Source organism: Pongo abelii, chromosome 16 (genome assembly GCF_028885655.2).
Source record: "Pongo abelii isolate AG06213 chromosome 16, NHGRI_mPonAbe1-v2.0_pri, whole genome shotgun sequence".
In the NCBI taxonomy this organism is placed as follows: Eukaryota; Metazoa; Chordata; class Mammalia; order Primates; family Hominidae; genus Pongo; species Pongo abelii.
In genome coordinates, this window is record NC_072001.2 from 69,558,416 (window position 1) to 69,573,450 (window position 15,035).

General features: G+C 45.0%; 1 protein-coding gene across 1 annotated transcript in view; it reads left to right on the forward strand.

Moving 5' to 3' along the window:
* Positions 1 to 15,035, forward strand: part of MAP2K1 (mitogen-activated protein kinase kinase 1) — a 101,347-nt gene that overhangs the window by 42,852 nt on the left and 43,460 nt on the right. The window contains exons 2-5 of the mRNA XM_024232818.3: positions 4,095 to 4,305; positions 5,823 to 5,969; positions 12,357 to 12,434; positions 13,747 to 13,798. Coding sequence (XP_024088586.1) covers positions 4,095 to 4,305; positions 5,823 to 5,969; positions 12,357 to 12,434; positions 13,747 to 13,798 — 488 coding nt within the window. The remainder of the gene's footprint in view (positions 1 to 4,094; positions 4,306 to 5,822; positions 5,970 to 12,356; positions 12,435 to 13,746; positions 13,799 to 15,035) is intronic.

Below are 15,035 nucleotides of genomic sequence, written 5' to 3' on the forward strand. Positions count from 1 at the left end.
TGATGAACTTGTATTTACCGTTAGATAGCCATGATGCAGAATTCACATTACAGTGTGTGGTTCTAACTCTGCCATGGTGAATGTGATGGAGGTTGGAGTCGATCACAGCTGGTCCCTGGAGAGAGGGCTGTGTGTGTCAGATTTATTGTGCTGGAGCTCCAGTTTTGTTTTGTTTTGGTTTGGTTTTTAAATCCCCAGTGTCAGTTTTGCTGATTTCAGTTAAAACTAAGGATTGTGAAGGGAGACAGAGACAGGTTCATGCCCTCTGAGTTTTAGAGATTGGTGATATAGTTGTTGGGTGAGGGCCCTCTCTCTTATATCCTTTGCTTAAAACATTTCACCTTGGAAAGGCAGAAATTAGCTTTGTTGAACTTCAACTCCCTCTGCAAGAGGAAGAAATACTGAATACTGTTTCATTATTGATTGATATCTTTTTAATGAGTACTGAAAGCCACTACAGGATCTTCGTTTCACCTTCAGATAAAATGTTTGGTCTTTCATTCTCTGAAAAAAAAAAAAAAAGCAAAAAAACCCCGAGTATTTTAAGAATAATTAAAGGAAAGGCAGTAGTTTCTGGGTCCTGCCGTTGCTGCCTTGGCCTCTCCTCCCTTTTCTCCACTTCCCCTCCTCTCCCTCTATATTAGTGTAGAAATGTGTCAAAAATTTCTTGCTTCTTCCATTAGTTTCTATTTTGACCCACCCCAGTGAATGAAATAAGCATAGAAGTGTTACTTCTATTTTACAGAAGAGAAATCCTTATTTTTTTGTTGTTTTTATTTTTAAGTTCAGGGGCACATGTGCAGGATGTGCAGATTTGTTAACATAGGTAGACCTGTGCCATGGTAGTTTTCTGCACAGATCATCCCATCACCTAGGTTTTAAGCCCAGCATCTATTAGCTATTCTTTCTGATGCTCTCTCTCCTCCCCCACTGACAGGCCCCAGTGTGTGTTGTTCCCTCCCCTGTGTCCGTGTGTTCTCACCATTCAGTTCCCACTTACAAGTGAGAACATGCGGTATTTGGTTTTGTATACCTGCGTTAGTTTGCTGAGAATAGTGACCTCCAGCTCCACCCATGTTCCCACAAAGGACATGATCTCATTCCTTTTTATGGCTGCATAGTATTCCATGATGTATAGAGGAGAAATCTGAAATGTGGCAAGGTTAAGTGACTTGTCCATGGTCACACAGCTGGTTGATGAACAATTTGGGATAAGAATCCAGGACTCTTGAATACTAATGATTTGTCAACACGATTCCATCTCCAGTCCTCATCCATACACACCTGCCGTTAGGAAAGTCTTTGCCACCCCAGCCTATAGTCTTTGTCATTTCTCTCACCGGCCACCTTCTGAAAGTACAGGTCAGAAGCCAGTTCATTAGCTGGTAGGGTGGGTGGTTAAACGGCAGGGCATAGGAGGTAGAGGAGGGAGAAAGGTAGCACAAAGCTCAGACTTAGTTTTTCCTCCAGAAGGTGTAAGAATTACTTATTTCAAAGAGTCAGAAAAGTGAACAGAGTCAGCATTCCCTTTTCCTTTGCAAATTGATTGAATTTCTGTGGCGAGTATTAGCTGCAAGGCAGTGTTAATCTGCTCCAGCAGATCCATCATCAGATTGATGTGCAGGGGAGACAGGATTGTCTCTGGTGCAAAGGCCTCTTTGTGTAGGGCACACCATCTTTATGTATGATTGAGCCCTAGTATGTTAAATGCCTCACACTGAGATCTTAGCCATGTTTGTCAGTTGCCTCCCTTGAAAGTATTGAGCTTTTTGAAGATAATATAGCATCATGGTTAAGGTAAGACATTCATTCTCTCTGCCTGAATTTGAAACGTGGCTGTGCCGCTTACCAGCTCATTGACCTTTGACATCTTAGTTCACCTGTCTGTGCTTGAGTTTGCTCATCTGTTCTAATCAGGGGTTGTGGATTAAATGACTTAATAAATGTAAAGCACTGAGGAGAGTTACACAGTGTTGTGAGGAAAGCAGTTTTTCTTCCATGCAGCCCTCCTTCCATTCCCCCATCATGCACTGTGTGTGTGTGTGTGTGTGTGTGTGTGTGTGTGTGTTGACAGCGTTTGGAATCTGCATTTCTAGCTGGCCTGCTGAGCCTGTCAGGCAGCTGTAACCTCACTCAGGTTTTAGCTGTGGGGTCCATCTACATTTGACATGTGTTTCTAAATGTGGTCCTCCGTAAGCTCCTTTGTGGGGAGACCTTGGAGAAAGGAAACCAGAGAGTGTGCACTGTGCACCCCCAGCCACACATGTTCTGGGTTCCCACACCCTAGGGACTGGGGACACTGCAAGACATAGCCGAACCTTGGATGAAAATATTGAGTAGCTATCTCAGTTTGCTTGGACTGCTATGATAACTGCCTAGACTAAGTAGCTTAAACAACAATAGTTTATTTTCCCACTGTTCTGGAGGCTGAAAGTCTAAGAGCAGGGTGCCAGCATGGTTGGGTTCTGGCAAGAGCCCTCTTCCTGGCTTGCAGACAGCTGCCTTCCTACTGTGTGCTTGCATGGCCTTTCTTTGATGTGTGCAGCGGGTGGGGTGGGGGGAAAATCAGTGAGGAAAATCAGTAACCTCGACCTTGCATCTTCTTGGGTCCCATGCGTGATGTTATTTGTAAGGCAGTGTCAGATCTCCTCATACATGGAGAGGCATTAAGTCTTCATTTCCCTGTCTTCTAGAGGTTTGGGATAGAGGGTGTGAAGGAAGAGCAGATTATGCTTACTCTATCTTTTAAGCTCAGAACTGGGGTGTGTGTGTTGGCAGGAACACCAACATGATGATGTATAACGAAGGCCTATCTTGTCACCTGTGTCACTCCAGCCACCCCACACGATTGTCACTGACACGCTTCACCTCCCGGGACTTCAATTTGAAACCCAATGAAATCCAGTGAAACAGAGTGGAAACTCTCTTACCACCTTCCTGTTAACCAACTGACAGGAGTGATGAACACTTTTCAGTTCCCTGGATGAAACACTCTTGAGCAATGCCCACAGCATGCTGAATGCACTGCAGGCAGGCTGTTCTCTGCCATACCCACTCGCTTCAGCACCCACTGGCTGGATTATGTGCTTACCAAGAGCCAGCTTGTTACCAAACCCATTTGTTCAGCTGTAGCTGGTATTGTAGTTAAGTAATGTATTTAGGTATCAGATAAACTGATGAAATGTAACTGCAAATGAAGTGATTTTTTTCCCCCTATGAACACTAGTTAAAAGTTGTGGAAAGACTCATAAGTCCAAGTCACTAAAACACATTACTGTCAGACTAGATGAACATTAAGATTGGGGGAAATCATAAAACTCTAAAATTTTATATTGTGATTACTCTGCAAGTAATCACAATATAACTTTAACCAGCTTTAACAAATCAGGAATAGGAAATTGTCCACAATGTATTATGTTCTGGTCCATGTGCGAAGGATGATATGGACCTCTTAACCAGTGGGTCCTCTTTGGACCCTTATTCAGAGAGTCTTGCCCTATGTTAAAGAATGGGCGAATGAATGCAGATTTATATACATTATGTAAAAATAATAATTTTAGATATATAATTTTTATGATTTTTTGCTGTGACTTTTTTGATTAACCTGGTTCCTGGACCTGATTACATTGAAAATGAGGATTTCTACTGTTGTGATTCAGTTTAAGGTTGGTTTGATTTCATTTTAGTGAATTTAGGGAATTTTATTTTGTGTATGGTAAAAACAATAAAACCAACAGTAGTGGGGCTTTTTAAACTGGGGTTTTAAAGCAAATTAAGGTGGCTCATTCTGGATTTTAGTAGGTTCTTTGGTTCCTCTCATTGACTTGCAGCATACTGAGTGAGAAAGACCTAATTTTTTCACTTTATAAATGAGGAAATTGAAGCCCTGAGAGGTAAAGCATGTTGGTGATAGTCATCCCGGGTGGCTGGAGTGAAGCGGGCAGAGCCACAGTGGGAGGGGGCCTCCTCTCTAGCCTGCCACTTTGATTCTCTGTCTGGCCCCAGACCTGGAGCTTTCTTTCCATGATAGGAGTACTTCTTTGGGTTGACTTCTCTGGTAACAGTATTGACTTGTGCTCCCCGCTTTGGAACAGGACCAACTTGGAGGCCTTGCAGAAGAAGCTGGAGGAGCTAGAGCTTGATGAGCAGCAGCGAAAGCGCCTTGAGGCCTTTCTTACCCAGAAGCAGAAGGTGGGAGAACTGAAGGATGACGACTTTGAGAAGATCAGTGAGCTGGGGGCTGGCAATGGCGGTGTGGTGTTCAAGGTCTCCCACAAGCCTTCTGGCCTGGTCATGGCCAGAAAGGTGAGTTTGCCTTGATTAACAGGTAATTGGATTATCTCCACGGAAATCTCTCAGGGTACTTAGAAGCCTGGGGACCAGGGTAGAAGGAAGACTGACTTTACTCATACCTTTTTGTGCTGTTTGAATTTTTTTTTTTTTCTTTTTAGATGGAGTTTTGCTCTTGTTGCCCAGGCTGGTGTGCAACCCCCACCTCCTGGGTTCAAACGATTCTCCTGCCTCAGTCTCCTGAGTAGCTGGGATTACAGGCATGCGCCACCATGCCTGGCTAATTTTTTTGTATTTTTAGTAGAGACAGGGTTTCTCCATGTTGGTCAAGCTGATCTCGAACTCCCGACCTCAGGTGATCCGCCCGCCTCAGCCCCACAAAGTGCTGGGATTACAGGTGTGAGCCACCATGCCCGGCCGTGCTGTTTGAATTTTGAATGCTTGTTATCTATTAGATTATGGATAAATACACTAATGACTGTGTTAGTGTATTAATCCCCATCCCATCTGGAAAATAATAAGTGACTCTTTTTTAGCCTTCTGTGTGCTGTGGAAGGAATGCCAGGGTACCTGTTTATTGCTTGTCAAGTGCTAGAGAAGCTGCTTTCATTCACCCAGCCCCAGTGATGCACAAAACAAGGATTTCAAGTTGTTTCCCACTTGTGCTCCAGCCCTGCCAGTGAATCCCCTTTATCTTCCTGCATTATAGCATCTGAACTCCTATAGCATGTGCTTGTAGAGCTGGACTTCCCTTTCCTATCTACCCTTGGTCCTCTTTTGGAATACAGCCGCTTGCTCCAGAGAGGTTGGGCTCTTTAGTGTTTTTTTGCACATGGTGTTCACTCCTGTGCCCATAATTTTTTTTGTGTGCTGTTCCTTCTGTCTTTTCAAACAGTGCTCATTTTCTAGGTCCACCTCTTGTCTAGGTTTTACTAGGTGCCCCAGCCCACACTGGTAACCACTGCATCCATGTTCTCTGACACTCGCTGTCTGTGGGATTTTTTAGAAGTTCAACCTTACTACGTAACTATTTAATGTGATTGTTACTTGTCTCCCCAGCTGGAACAAGGGAAAATGTTAGGGTGACATAAGGTAGCACCTTAGACTTTGGCTTAGTCTCAACCACATCAGGCTCCTGAGCTCAAGGAAGAATCTTTTGGGCGGCCTAGGTTAGCATACCTGAGTTCCTCATACCCTTCTACTTTCACAACTCTTGGGTGTGAACCAAGTCCTCAAGGTCAATTTCTCCTCATATCTGAGCTCCAAAGCCTCTCTTGGAGTAAGCCGTCCCTTAACTTTGTTCCTGTCTAGGCTCCCAGGAGACGAGGCACAGCTGGGACAGCCCCCAGTGCCAATGCCTGCCTTAGTACAATGACACTCGTTTCTTGGTTGAGCAGAAACTTGTTTGTAACAACTTAACCTGTTTCTCCTCCCTCTACCTTTAAGAGCTTAAACATTTAACAAGACTACATCTTTCGTCCTTCCCTCCCTCTTTCTTTCATAAAACCTCTCTTTCTTCCACCTTTCTCCAGCTAATTCATCTGGAGATCAAACCCGCAATCCGGAACCAGATCATAAGGGAGCTGCAGGTTCTGCATGAGTGCAACTCTCCGTACATCGTGGGTTTCTATGGTGCATTCTACAGCGATGGCGAGATCAGTATCTGCATGGAGCACATGGTATGTGACACCCTCTCAGCCTCTGGAGCAATGGCCTTAAGAGTTGGGTGGCTCTGGCCTAATCTTTGGTCTGGGAGGTGACCAGCTGCCTCCCTTCTGCTCCTGGGATCCACATCACTATCTGGGGCATCTGGGAAGTCTAACTGTAGAGCTTGGGATATTCACAAGATGGCAGGCCTCCTTTCTAGGTCCTTGCCTCTCTTGAAGGAAGTGGGCAGTATTCCTGGTGGGTGTACCTAGAGCACCTCTTGTAGTTTTTTTGATTCTGATTACCCTAAGATGTGATGTAAGTAAAATCTGGTAAATATAATTTAAATCCATTTCTTGTGTACAATGCTGTATGCTAGGTGCAAGGCTCTGGGGTTATGAAGATGACATAATCTACTGTAAGGGCAGCCTGAAGGGTTTCTCTGGGTTTCTGCATGATGCACGTTAGTGGAAGGAGAGGGCAATGGAGAGAGAGGGCATTCATGGGCTAATTAATTATATGCATGTTAGCTGCCAGTCATTTTACCACTATGTTCTTGGAGTCCCTCCTTTTCTTCAGATATAAGTCTTCCAACACACTGTGCAACTTAGGGAATTCTGCAAGTATTAGTCTTTGCTTTATTCTCCCTGGGCTGATGGCTTAGAGATGAGGGCTGATGTGAGTCTGCACACTTGGTGGCTGTTGTGCTTTCAGTCCAATATTGTGTCTCTCAGCTCCTACCCCATTTTATTCCTGATACTTTAGACCTGCCCTGACCTCTAGAATAGGGGTCCTGGTGCGCAGCCTTAATGAACTTTATAGAAGAACCCTCCTGGGAGGATTCTCTACTTGTGCCTCCATTATTTTGAAGCTCTCTTCATTGTAATGATCACGAAGTACTGCATCCACTGTTATAAGCATCTGCCGACATTTATGGGTGCCATATGGAACCTAAATCCTAAAAACGTCTTCTGCACATCTAAAGGTTAGAGAAAGTGCTTGTTCCCTCTTTCCTCAGTGAGAGCAGAGCATTCTCTGTGGGAAGTATATGAACATTTCTGGCTTGGTCCTAGTGCTTGGCCTGGGGTGCTGATTATTTTCTGCTTGGGTCTTGGCTTCCCCTCAGGGAGCTGTTTCTTATCCCTTGGGTCTCTTGTGTTCTGTTTTTTTTTTTTTAATTTTATTTATTTTTATTTTTTAGGGTGACAAAGGGTTTTTTTCCTCTTTCTTTTTTTTTTTAGACAGAGTCTCGCCCTGTCACCCAGGCTGGAGTGCAGTGGCACGATGTCGGCTCACTGCAACCTCCACCTCCCAGGTTCAAGCGATTCCCCTGCCTCAGCTTGCAGAGTAGCTGGGATTACAGGTGCGTGCCACCACATCCCGCTAATTTTTTTCTATCATTAGTAGAGGTGGGGTTTCACCATGTTGGCCAGGCTGGTCTCGAACTCCTGACCTCATGATCTGCCCGCCTCAGCCTCCCAAAGTGCTGGGATTACAGGCATGAGCCACTGTGCCCAACCAATCTTTTTATTTTTCTTATGTTGACGTCTTTTGAGATACTAGGAGGCTTCTTCATTTACATTGACCTTTTTTGAGATGCTAGGTGGCATCCTTATTCTGGAATTCTTTATTCACTTTGAACTTATAGATGTTGATCACATCTCTTGTGCCCTTGCCATGTCCTCCCCTTACTTCAAGCCTTCCTCCTCCTTCAGGACAAAATGACACTGGAAATGACTGGAGTTGGTTTCCCATTCTCTTAGCCCATTTCCAGTGACTGCAGGTCAGTTTTTCCCCCCATGGATTTGGCTCTCTGGAAATAGTGAGATGTTCCTGCACAAGTCTCTGGAGTTATCGTGGGGAGCGTGAGACTGGGAGGGGAAAATGTTTCAAGGGCCAAGCACAGTGTCTTGCACCTGTTAGGTGGTATGTGTTGAGTGATTGAATGAGGGTGGCCAGGATGGGGAAGACCTGGTCAGGCTTGGGACTTGGTGGGGGAGGGTTAGGCCTTGGAGCCTGCCATAGGACCTTTTGGCCCTGGGTGTACATAGACCCAGAGGGCAGCTAGAATAGTCAGTCAGTGGTAGTGAAGAGGCTCAGGTGCTGCTGGAGCGTCTAGATGGGACCATGTAGGAAGCAGCTGTGGCCTGAAGACCAGGCAGCCATGAGAGCCAGAGTGGCTTTCTGCTTCACCTCTGGGCACTCTCAGCCCTTCCTTGTTCCTGAGCAGGTCCTCTTGCAGGAAAGGCCCTGCCCTGGCTTCCTCTGGATGGAAAATTCTGACTGTGGGCTGCTGCTTCCCTTGGACCTTCTGCTTTGCCTCAGCTTCAGTATTTTAAAGGTGTTGTCAGGTAGAGAGACCTCTGTTCGATAGCCACATCCCAGCTTCTGAAGGTCTTTGGACCTCTCTCTGTCACAGTCTTTGCATGAGTTTTGTGTCATGAATATTATTTTCCCAACACTTTATTATGAAAATTTTCACAAGCTGGGCATGGTGGCTTACGCCTGTAATCCCAGCACCTTGGGAGGCTGAAGTGAGCAAATCACCTGAGTTCAGGAGTTCAAGACCAGCCTGGCCAACATGGTGAAAACCCATCTCTATTAAAAATTACAAAAATGGCCAGACACGGTAGCTCACGCCTGTAATCCCAGCACTTTGGGAGGCTGAGGCGGGCAGATCACCTGAGGTTGGGAGTTGGAGACCAGCTTGACCAACATGGAGAAACCCCCTCTCTACTAAAAATACAAAATTAGCCAGGCGTGGTGGCACATGCCTGTAATCCCAGCTACTTGGGAGGCTGAGGCAGGAGAATCACTTCAACCCGGAAGGTGGAGGTTGTGGTGAGCTGAGATTGTGTCATTGCACTCTAGCCTGGATAACAAAGGCAAAACTCAGTCTCAAAAAAAAAAAAAATTACAAAAATTAGCTGGCGTGGTGGCAGGTGCCTATAATCCCAGCTACTCAGGAAGCTGAGGCAGGAGAATCACTTGAAACCAGGAGGCAGAGGTTGCAGTGAGCTGAGACCACGCCATTGCCCTCCTGCCTGGGTGACAAGAGTGAAACTCCATCTCAAAAAAAAAAAAATTTCAAGCATGCAGGAAAACTTGAAGGAAGTGTACACTCGTAAACCCACCACCTAGATTTTACAACTTATATTTTGAGATATTTGGTTTGCTACATATCTATTGCTCTGATCAATTTTGGGGGGTGCGTGGGGTTTTGTTTTTGTTTGTTTTTGAGACAGGGTCTTGCAATATTGCCCATGCTGGAGTACAGTGGCGCGATCTCAGCTCACTGCAACCTCTGTCTCCTGGGCCCAAGCGATCTTCCCACCTCAGCCTCCTGAGTAGCTGGGACTACAGGCACATGCCACTAAGCCTGGCTCATTTTTGTATTTTTAGAAGAAATGGGGTTTTACCATGTTGCCCGTGCTGGTCTTCAACTCTTGGGCTCAAGCAGTCCGCCTCTCTCGGCCTCTCCAAGTGCTGGGATTAGCGGTGTGAGCCACCATGCCAGGCCCTGGGAATGTGTTTTAAAGTAAATTTGTGTCATCAGCATTGGTTGAGCCCTGTCTTCTAAAGCACTCAGCCAGGGGCTGATCTTTCCTAGAAATAAGCTCTGTGTGCACTGCCCCGTCTGAATTTTGAGACCCAAGGAGGGAAATTAATGCTCCCTGATCAGAACAGGAATGCTTTTGTCTTTGGGGAAGTAGATTCCTGCTCAGGTGGTAGCTGAGCAACCGGAGAACTAGGGACCCAGAGTTAATGGTTCTTGTGCAGGAATAAAAGCTTTTGAACTGTTATTTTCATAAAGCGTTTGTCTCTTCCATAGAAAACCTTCACAAAAGCACCATTGACTTAGTTAATAATTGGCTTCTAAAAATAAGCACAATTTCAGCAGCTTAAGGCAAGGACTTGGCAACAGTGAACTAGAATTAGAAAGTTGTATGGTTAGTTGCAGGCAACCCTGGGGAATCCTGACTGGCTTATGCCCCTTACATTTTGTAATTTCATTGTTCACACTATACTCTGCTTATAGCTCTGTGGAGGTTAAAGGGAAGAGAGCCAATGTTTCCTTTTTGTTTTAAAATTAACTGATTAATTTTAGAGATACGGTCTTGCTCTGTTGCCCAGGCTGGAGTGTGGTGGCATGATCATAGGTCACTATAACTTTGAGCTCCTGGGCTCAAGCAATCTTCCTGCCTTAGCTTCCCAAGTAGCAGGAGGACAACAGATGTGCATCACCATGCCCAGCTAATTTTTATTTTTTGTAGAGATGGAGTCTCACTACTATGTGGCCCAGGCTGGTCTTGAACTCCTGGCCTCAAGCAATCCTCCTGCCTTGGCGTCCCAAAGATTTGGGATTACAGGCATGAGTCACTGCACCTGGTTTGTTTTTTCCTTTTTAATAGAGATATTTCTCTTACCAACCCTCAGGGGAAGTGTAAACCAAGACAGTTATCTGGGCTGCCCCCTGTCCTAGGCTGCATTTAGGGTCAGTTGAGAGGTAGTGCTGGCTGGGCGCAGTGACTCACACTTGTAATCCCAGCACTTTGGGAGGCTGAGGCAGGAGAATTGCTTGAGTCCATGAGTTCGAGACCAGCCTGGGCAACAAAGTGAGACTCCCCATCTACAAAAAAAAAATAAAAAATAGCTGGGTGGGGTGGCACATACCTGTCGTCCCAACTACATGGAAGGCTGAGGCAAGAGGATCACTTCCTCCTCTGAGCATCAGTAGCATTGTCTGTTCTCTTCATTCAACTGTTTGTTCCCTGCCTTGTTTCAGAGGAGGATTTAAAGTGCCTTACCTCTTATGAATATATTCTGTCTCCCTAAGGAGAGAGTGTGTTCTATCTTTATCTTACAGGTTTAAAAAAAGAAAAAAAAAAAAAAAAAACCTAGTTCTTACATATACAGAGGCATTTGATAAATGATAGAGGATGATGATAACTGCTCAATATAGACAGGATACTTTAGAAAATTTGTTTTGAGTTTTCAGGAATTAGGTCTACCTCTGAGAGTAATTTTAAGTTGCAAGTGGTAACTGGCTACACCTGAAGCCACAGGGGAAATTAACCTATTTCTGCCTTGATACGTCAGGATCCCCTTAGCGAGGCATTTCTTCAAGATCGCAGGTTAAAATGTAGAACCCCTTAATGGGAGCCCCTGGTATGTGAGCCCTGCAGAGCCTGGCTTCACACCATACTTGTATCCTCTCTTGTGCTCTCTTTCCACTGCCTCTGTCCGGCACCCCATTCATGTCATCTCATCTCCTTACCAGTCTCTCTGCCTCCAGAGTCTTGTCTGTCTCCCTCAGCTGCTGTGATTCTCATCTTTAAACACGCAGGTTGGATTCCTTTACTTCTGACTCCATAAAGTCAAGTCCCGGTTCCTTGGTGGGGTTCTGGTCACAGCCGGCCATTTCTAGCTTGATCTGTCATTGCACCTCTTCATGCACCAACAGTGAAATGACCGCATCATCCCAGGAGTACTCAGCAATGTGATGCATCCCTGCTTTGTTCTTATTGCAGTACTCTGTTCTTCTCTCCCTTTTCTCCTCCCCTTTTCTAGGTGTAGAAATCATGTTCATCCTTTGAGTAATATTCAGCTCAAATGCCATCTTTTAAGTGAAGTCAGAATTACTTCTTCCTTCTTCTGCATGTCTGTATCACTTTCTTATGCAGTTATGGTTTCATTGTAATGTTGGGAAAAACTTCCAGACCGTGTTTTTCCTTTACTGTCACACCACAACAATCAACACAGAAGACTTATGTGACCAAAAGTGTGGAGGGATTTTCTCTGCACTCTAAGCAGCGGACACCAGCTGGGTGTCCTCCTGTTTAATTCTGACACTGTCTACCAGATGATCATGTCAGATCCCGTGGGTTCAGGGCTCAGTCCCCAAGACTCCGCCACCACCAGTGGCCAGTCTGGGCCTCCAAAACGTCTGACTGACTGGCTTTGAGTTGGGACTCTCATGATCCTATCTTTGAGTTCGATTAATTTGCTGTATTGGCACACAGAACTCAGGGAAACACTTAATTTTACTGGTTTATTATAAAGGACATTGCGAAGGATACAGATGAAGAGACACATAGGACAAGGTATAGGAGTGGGGTACGAAGCTTCCATGCCTTCCCTGGGCGCACCACCCTCCAGGAACCTCCATGTGTTCACCTGTCCTGAAGTTCTCTGAACCCAGCCTTCGGGGTTTTTTTTGTGTGTATGTTTTTTTTTTTTTTTTGAGACAGAGTCTCGCTGTGTTGCCCAGGCTGGAGTGCAGTGGTGCGATCTCGGCTCACTGCAAGCTCAACCTCCCGGATTCACGCCATTCTCCTGCCTCAGCCTCAGCTGAAAGTTATCACTTGAAAGAATAGTTAGAACATTGTCACTAACTGGTCTGGTATTCTCGTTCTTAGGATGGAGGTTCTCTGGATCAAGTCCTGAAGAAAGCTGGAAGAATTCCTGAACAAATTTTAGGAAAAGTTAGCATTGCTGTGAGTATGTTATGAAGTTTTTCTTCTAAGTTCCTCATTGATAAGTTAATGAGTCAGTAAGAAATGGACAAGAGAGGAAGATGGGAAGTCAATGAGGGGAAAGTTTATAAGAAAAGAGGTATTTTCTCACTAGACTCTTCCCTGTCTGGAGTCTATATACACTATTGTCTCTCTCGCATTAGAATGAGAAAAGTGACTTTCTTTATATTAAAATCTGTATGTCTTGAAAAACAGGGGCCAGGCACAGTGGCTCGCACCTGTAATCCCAGCACTTTGCGAGGCCGAGGTGGGAGGACTGCTTGAGCCCAGGAGTTCAACTCCAGCCTGGGCAACATGAGACCTCGCTTCTACAAAAAAAAAATAAAAATAAATAGCTGGGCGTGGTGGTGCACACGTGTAGTCCCAGCTACTTGGGAAGCTGAGGTGGGAGGATCACTTCAGAGGCTGCAGTGAGCCATAACCCATGATTGTGCCATTGCACTTCAGTCTGGGCGACAGAGAAAGACCCTGTCTCAAAACAAAACAACTCTTTATACCATGTAAAAAGATGGCTGCTTGATAAGGTAGGTTAAGAAAATGAAACAAAAGAGTAAAAAATAAGGGGCCGGGCGCGGTGGCTCATGCTTGTCATCCCGGCACTTTGGGAGACGGAGGCGGGCAGATCACCTGAGGTCGGGATTTTGAGACCAGCCTGAGCAACGTGGAGAAACCCCATCTCTATTAAAAATACAAAATTAGCCGGGGGTGTTGGTGCATGCCTGTAATCCCAGCTGCTCGGGAGGCTGAGGCAAGAGAATCGCTTGAACCCGGGAGTGGGTGGTTGTGGTGAGCTGAGATCGCGCCACTGCACTCCAGCCTGGGCAACAAGAGCAAAACTCTGTCTCAAAAAAAAAAAAAAAAAAAAAAAAAAGCCCAAGCACGGTGGCTCACACCTGTAATCCCAGCACTTTGGGAGGCCAAGGTGGGTGGATCATCTGAGGTCGGGAGTTCAAGACTAGCCCGACAAACATGGAGAAACCCCATCTCTACTAAAAATACAAAATTAGCCAGGGGTGGTAGCACATGCCCGTACTCCCAGCTACTCGGGGGGCTGAGGCAGGAGAACACTTGAACCCGGGAGGTGGAGGTTGTGGTGAGCCGAGATCGTGCTGTTGCATTCCAGCCTGGCAACAAGAGTGAAATTCCGTCTCAAACAAGGAAGGCAAATTTGTGATGATTATAAATGAAGTATTTTCCTAGAGTATTTTAAAATAGATTGAGTATTTTTCTAATCACCAGCTTTTTCTCTTCTTTTACATTCCCTTTCCTCTAGGTAATAAAAGGCCTGACATATCTGAGGGAGAAGCACAAGATCATGCACAGAGGTAAGAAGTTATTTGCTAGTTATTGTGCTTTGAATTTTAGATACAATCCAAAGATAGTTGCTTCCTCTTTTTTATATGTTTTGTTTTCGTGTAAAAGCCTTTTAATAACATGTTAACTCTTTTATTAAAAGTCTTTGTTTAGTTTGGTGGCTGAGGCAGCAACTCCCACCCTCTTTTTGGTCTTGCTATACCTATTGCCTATAGCTGTGATGGACAATAGTCATAGTCACCCTGGAAGCCCAGCTAAGAGCCTCAGCCAGAACTTAGTTACCCAGTCTCCGGTGTCACTGTTCACTGGAACAGTGAACAGTGCATATGCATATGCCTAAAGCCAGGACTGGCCAGCTGCATATGAGTTTTACTATAAAAGAAACTGATTTATTGCTGGGCGCAGTGGCTCACGTCTGTAATCCCAGCACTTTGGGAGGCCGAGGGGGGTGGATCACGAGGTCAGGAATTTGAAACCAGCCTGACCCAACATGGTGAAACCCCCTCTCTACTAAAAATACAAAAATTAGCCGCCAGCCATGGTGGCGAGCGCCTGTAATCCCAGCTACTTGGGAGGCTGAGGCAGAATTGCTTGAACCTGGGAGGCGGAGGCTGTGGTGAGCCGAGATTGCACCATTGCACTCCAGCCTGGGCAGCAGAGTGAGACGCAGTCTCAAAACAACAACAACAACAACAACAACAACAAAACACATTAAAAAAAGAAAGAAACTGATTTATTTTAATAAAGGTACACATAGACTTACCATGTGACCATACCATCTTAGGCATTTGTCCAAGATAAAAGATAACATGCATCCACACAAATGTTTAAAGAAGCTGTATTTCTTGTAGAAACAACTGAAATGTCCTTCAACAGGCAAAGAGAGAAACAAATTGTAGTATATCTATACAACAGAATACTCTTCAACAATAAAAATGAACAGACTACTGATACACGTAACTTTGAGTTTCAGGAACATTTATGCTGAGTGAAAGAAGGCAGACACAAAACAGCCCAAACTATTTCCATTTATATGAAATTACAGAGAGAATAACAACAAATCCATAGTGGCAGAAAGTAGATCAGTGGTTACCTTGAGGGGTCTAGGGAGAGATTAAAGGAACATGAAGGAACTTTTTGGGGTGACACAAATGTTATATCTTTTTTTTGTTTTCAAGAGCACAAATCCACTTCTATTTATTGACTTCTCATTAGTTTAAATCCTTGAAGGGGGCTGGGCGCGGTGGC